Consider the following 6,337-nt stretch of genomic DNA (forward strand, 5'->3'; position numbering starts at 1 on the left):
TTTTACAGATCACAAAAGTACTCAAGCGACTTTCTTAAATACACCAAAATAAATTCTGATCGATTAAATAAAATATTCAAAGAATTAAACGAATACTTAACGATTAAGGAAAATACTAAGGCTTAAACTAAAATTAATTGAGGAGGAATACATCATTATTACTTTTTTTTTAATAGCAAATTCATGAATATTAATTTTTATATTAATGAAAGTCATTATATTAACAATGTCAAATTTGCAAAAATGAATTGGATTGAATTTGATTCACTTTTGGAGCAAATCGAAATGAAAATCAACCATTCGACCTCAAGAACAGTGAGATAAGCTTAAACGAAAATTAATTTTAAATTAAAATTAAAACAATAATAACTGCTTAATTTCTTATTAATTCATTTGGCTGGCCACTTAAGCCAACCGGTGAGAATATATTGGCTTTTCTCCCATTTGTCTTTAGAACAAAACAGAGAAAATCTCAACTAAAAACGTTGAAATGTGCGTTGGGATTGAGGTCAAAAGTGTAAACAAGCATTGTACAATTTCTCATCTTGTGGCTTTTTCTCTTGACACTGCGGATTAGGTTCTGGAAACAAATTGCGCAAAGTTTAACACCCTAAAAGAATCTATTAAGAATTTGGCTGCATAATTAGTTGTTTTACATTCTTATGACAAAAGCTCTCTAAATATTGGTTTTGTGGTTTAGCATTATCCAGTTATTCACACATAAAGATACAGTTGATAATTATAAAGAAATAATATTTGTTTTGCATTAACTAATCAAGTTCAAGTGCTCAAAAATAAATCAAGGGGGACATATATTACGGAAAATTTAATCCTGGGAAGAATAATTGTTCAACTGATAATATATTTGTGGAGAGGCTGGAAAAAGAAAATAAAATTCTCTTAATCATTATAGATTTATGGGGGGTCACGGAAGACCGAAAGTCATTATCTCTTACCGCTTAGCCTCTAGCTAGGTCAAGAAAATGGAAAAGCTTATCAGCTTTGCAAAGTGCTCGAATGCACGAGATAGAACTCTTCATGAATTTTATATTTCGCATAATTTTTGTGTTCATGGCGGTTGACTCTCTGTTTAAAAAGCTTTAGGGTAAGTGTGCCAAATTTCGGCATAGTTGCATGCAAGCGTCAAAGTCTCAAGTTTGAAATGTAATATTTTAAATACAAATTGATTTTTTTTATTCTTTCTTCTGAAAGAGTGTTGCTGGGAACCTTGTAAAGAGTTTACCGTCTTTATTTACTCTAAAATCATTCTTAATACATTTTAAAATGAATAAAAATATAGACATAGCTTTGGTGCCCTATTTCGGCCACCTTCGCCCTTCGGGAATTCTTCCAATATCTTTTTCACGTCATCTCGTTCGTCGAAGCTACATTTTTTTTATTCTTTTTCATTGTATAATCTTTAGAGTACGTAAAATATAAAAGTTCATGGAGTTTCGAGGAACAAAAAAGGTGGCCGAAATTGCGAGCTGGCCGGAATTTGGCACACTTACCCTATAAATTGCAAAAAATTAACTGAAAATTTATAATTTTTTAATTACATTTTATTTGATCTTTTGAGAATTTGATCTTTAAACTTTAATCCATACAGGGAGTTCCGCTTTGAAAGAAATGCTCGGGATCGAAAAAGCCCACGAATTCACTCCAGTGACACAGAAAAATTGCATACTCACAGGAGAGGTCTTTGGAGTAAGTTACAGAAACGCCGTGATGTATGCAAAACATTTTCAGCTCCATTTTTTCGGCCTATTTTCATCACCACACACAATGGTTCATAACGGCTCCAGCACACCTTTTAGATCAGGAAAATTTCTTAAAGACTAAATTCGCATCTCTTTCTGTCTCAAACCTAATGAATATGTTTGTCTCACTCTTTCGCAACTCTTCTTCTTATAAACATCACAACAAATTCAATTTAGATCAATCGAATTTGGAGTGCAAAAGAATGAGATAGGCATATGCCAAATGTGTGAGAAAGAAAGCGATGGGGAATTTTGATTTCATGAAATTTTACTGATCTAAAATGTGTGCCGGTGTCATAAAAAATGCATTAGAAATTTAACCGCGTAAAAAGTATTTGCATACACTTAGCGGCATTTCAAAAACTGGTTTTATAAATTAGCTCCCAATAGTAGGCAATTCCTATCAAATTCTTTCAATCCATTTTCACTTAAACCGGAACTCCCTGTACAAGTTCCAAAATAACTTTTTGAAAATTCGATGTCGAGATTTCTTTCGGTTATTGGTATGTAGGGTGGCGGCATTACTTGTGGCCTGTTTTTACTTATGGCCTCGTCGCAATTATAGAAGACTCTCTCCAATTCGGGCATATGGGACCGAAATGTCAGCCGAACTAGACAGAAATTCGGGCGACAAACTTTTTGAAATTCAACGATTTTTTAATCATGTGCATATAGATATTGAGTTTACACACTCATATATAACGTAAATTGCATGAAAATCCCTCAATAATGCAAAATCACATCAAAACTAAGACAAACCATGCCAAATTTGAGCATACTTGATTCATTTGATAATCAAAATCAAACTTGAAAAATGACAACAAACTTTTTTCAAATGTAACCGCTGCCCGAATTAAAAAGTTGCCCGATCTTAAAAGAGCCGAATTAGCGAGAGTCTACTGTATTGTCAGAAAATGATTCCGAAAACCAAAAAGTCATGTGCTATTGAACACTTAAAATATTTTTTTTTATTTTGACGTTTTTCGAAATCATTTTCTGACGTTGTAAATTTTTTTGCAAAGAACCCATGACAGAGGCCACAAGGAATGCCGCCACCCGATCGGTGGAATATTCGCAAAATTTTGTTCAAAAATAAAAATCAAATTGGCAAGTAAAAAATCAAAAATGGTAGATATAAAATTGAGAATGGTAAGTAAAAATTCCAAAATAGTAATTAAAAAATCAAAAATGGTACAAATGGTGCAACTACATAGAAAAAATTTCTAAAAATTTTCCCTTTGCCCAGGAAATTTGCTTTTGCCTCACCAGGGTGAAACTAATAATTTCTCAAAACACAGAAAATTTCCCTTCGCCCCAAAAGGCAGAACTAACTTTACAAAACATAGAAGATTTTCCTTTGCCCCAACAGGCATTAGGGGAGACTGGGGCAAAAAGTCACAAATCGAAAAATTCAAAATTCAATATCTTCCAAGGTAAAAAAGATAGCGGCTCAAATTTTTTTCTATAGATAGCCTCCATAGAACTTCTTCAATGTCGTAAGTTCCTTTGAATTCGAACAAGGAATTTAGAAAATTAAAATTATTGAAATTTTTAGCCCTATTTTTGAAATATTTTCCTTGCAGAAGATAACAATTATTACCTACTTATTTTCCAAAATTGATGCACTGGTGAATACTTTCTAAATAATTTGGATTTTTTGAATACGAATCCAGTATCTATTTTAAAATTTCACAAAAGTTCTTTTTTTTAGAAATCCTTTTATTAAAAATGGCCATTTGGGGTAAAAAGTAACAAAGACCGAAGCAATTTCTGATGTCTCACGGCGAAAAGAAACGTCAATGCTATGTGTCGCCGCTTGTTGTTTGCATTGGTCAAACGATTTGCAGTCTTTTGTGTGTTTTTTTCTAAAATAGTTTGAAACGCACTTTTTTCGTTTTCTCACTTTTCTCGCAGAGAAAACGGAATAAATTTTCTATGAAAATATATCCTCTCGGTATTTTTTCAAATTTACGGAAGCCCGTAATAAAGCGAATCAAAATATGATAATACCCCATGTCTGGTACTATTTGCCCCAGCATTTTTGAGAATAGTCACAAAATTACCTTTTACAAATCGGCTCAATAAACGTATTTCCTTACAAAATAGAGGAATATTGCTTTCACAAAGTTATAGAACGGTAAATTTCCTATAAAACTGCACTAATTAGAAATTTTTGAAGCGCTCGAGTAGCTTATAAAAAATAAAATATCCGTTTTGTGACTTTTTGCCCCAGTCTCCCCTACTGATAAATGCCTAAACAAACACAGAAAATTTTCCATTATCCTAACTAATAGTGAAACATTTTAACATTAAAGTTTTTTTAGAAATGAGTAGCTTCCACTCATTCCTCAAGTCCAACATCACAATCATAATGTTTAGGGCTAACTTTTGTATAGAGGACATACTGTCCAATTTCTTCTAAATAAATTGAATTGAAATGAAGATTTTTTTACCTAACAATTTTGTTTTTTTTTACTTAACATTTTAGATTTTCTTACTTATCATTTTAGATTTTCTCACTTACCATTTTATATTTTTTTCCTTACCGTTTTTAATTTTTACTTACCAATTTTGATGTTTTATTTATCAATTTTTAGTTTTTACTTACCAATTTAGATTTTTTATTTACCAAATTCGCATTTTTTACTTACCATTTTTAATTTTTTTTACTAACCATTCTGCTGCGGCCTTTACCGATTGGAAATTTCAAGGCTTTTCCGAAAATTTCAAATGCAAGCGAAACTGCTGAGAAATGCCTTAACTTTGACATTGGAAAATTTTTTTTAGGTTATAGGTACCTAGACGAAATCTTCGTATGGACCACCTCCAAAATATTTTTGAAAATGAAAGGAAACTCTTGAGTCGTTCTCGAGAAAAACTAGAGGCATGGTGCAGGAGGGATTGGAATAGGTGGGAGAAAGGTGAATTAGATCGTGTTTAGATAATGTTTTTTTTTAAGGAGGGTCATCGAAGACCCGAAGTTGATATCTCCTACCGTTTCAGCTCCAGAACGGTAGCAGGCTGGAAAAAGAATGATTACATTACACTGCTCTCTTTGTGAGTTCGAGCAATAGAAACATAAATTTTAATCGGAAAAGGTGATATTAGCATAAATCGAGCATTCTGCGAATTGCATTTCACTTCATTTCTTTTAGCGAAATTTCTTTTAAAGATAAGAGGACCTCTCTCTTATCTTAAAATAAAAAGAAATTATTTTAAGATAGAGAGATCCTCAACAGAATCCGTGGAAGCAGAAATTGTTCCTGCGTCTCAAAGTCTAGAAGCCATCGGAAGCCTCAACTCCCAACATCAAAAACTTTGTAATTTTGTCTGAATCTCTTTATTGTTATTAAAATTCTTGACAATTTTTGCATTCTTCAATATCTCCGACGATCCCTTTCCTTGTAGTAATCCCTGCGCCTCTCTCGATCCCGATCCTCCTGCCGGTCGTGTCTCATCCGTCTGTCCCTATCCCTGTCCCTCATTTCCCGATCTCTCCTCTCCCTCTCCCTCTCGCGATCTTTGTCCTCCCTTTTTCTGTCTGGACGTCTCTCCTTGCGTTCCTCCGATCTGCTCCTGGAGCGTCTCTTGAGCCTGTCTGCCTTGGATTTCCTCTCCGGAGCACTCTTTTCCAGTGCATTGTCCTCATCGCTGGGCATCTCTTCGTCCAGATCGTCGTCCAGAGCGGATACTTTGGGTTCCAGCTCGTTGTTTTCTTCGAGAATGTGCCTTTTCTGGATCCTAGGCAGGATGATGTCACACACGCGATCATTCCTCAGCAGCTCATCGATGAATTCATCCACATGGACAATCTCGAAGTTTGACTGGCGATTCTGCCGCCGCAGCTTCCGGTTGTCATTGTACAGAGGCTCCAGGTATTTGTAGCAATCAATAGCTGTGCCCGTCAGCCTGAGATAGAAAGCCCCTAGCGCTCTGACATACTTGAATTCCTCATTCTTGATGAACTCCACGATGATATCCTTTTCCGGCTGGATCTGCAGCATCTTGAGGATCAGACAGAGAAAGGGAGTTGGTTTGATGTTACCCCCGTAAACTCCTCCAATAAATCTCAGCTCCATGGCCTTATCCACCAGCTGGAAAGGAAAATTAGGTTCTTAATCCTTGGAAAAGCAGGAAAATCAGGAAAATCCCTACCAATTCTGCCGTCAGAGCAAAACATTGCTCTTTCCAGTATTTTGAGTCATAGATGCGGGAACGGATGATCTTCTCGACCAGATACTGTGGATTTGTCCCGTGGACATTCTTGGCGTCCTTCACTGTGCGATTTGCCATGTTTTTTCACTAAATTCCTAAACTTTTTGTATTTTTCTCCCCAAAACTCCCAAAACAAAACTTTGAGGTTATGTTTTGTTGTTTACAAAAACTGAGCAACTGCTATCACTGCCACCTATGAGAGGTGTGCTAAAAAAAATTTGAAAAGTATTATTCAACTGATTTATTTGAATTTTTATGAAAATGAAATTCTTTTCAACTTTTAAAGAAAGGTTTCGAATTACATTAGAAATAATTACGAGGATAATTATATTCCCGAAAGTGTTCTTGGCTTCAAAATCTCT

The 6,337-nt window shown here is 34.7% G+C and overlaps 1 protein-coding gene across 1 annotated transcript; it reads right to left on the reverse strand.

The window, feature by feature from the left end:
• Positions 1-5,084: 5,084 nt before the first annotated feature.
• On the reverse strand, positions 5,085-6,128 carry LOC129800638 (pre-mRNA-splicing factor 38). Its single transcript, XM_055845171.1, has 2 exons — positions 5,916-6,128; positions 5,085-5,854 (listed from the first exon to the last, which is right to left on the reverse strand). The coding sequence occupies exons 1-2, from the start codon at positions 6,051-6,053 to the stop codon at positions 5,138-5,140; spliced, it is 855 nt and encodes a 284-aa protein (XP_055701146.1). The 5' UTR covers positions 6,054-6,128; the 3' UTR covers positions 5,085-5,137.
• Between the last annotated feature and the right edge of the window lie 209 nt (positions 6,129-6,337).

This window comes from Phlebotomus papatasi, chromosome 2 (assembly GCF_024763615.1).
Source record: "Phlebotomus papatasi isolate M1 chromosome 2, Ppap_2.1, whole genome shotgun sequence".
Taxonomy (NCBI): Eukaryota; Metazoa; Arthropoda; class Insecta; order Diptera; family Psychodidae; genus Phlebotomus; species Phlebotomus papatasi.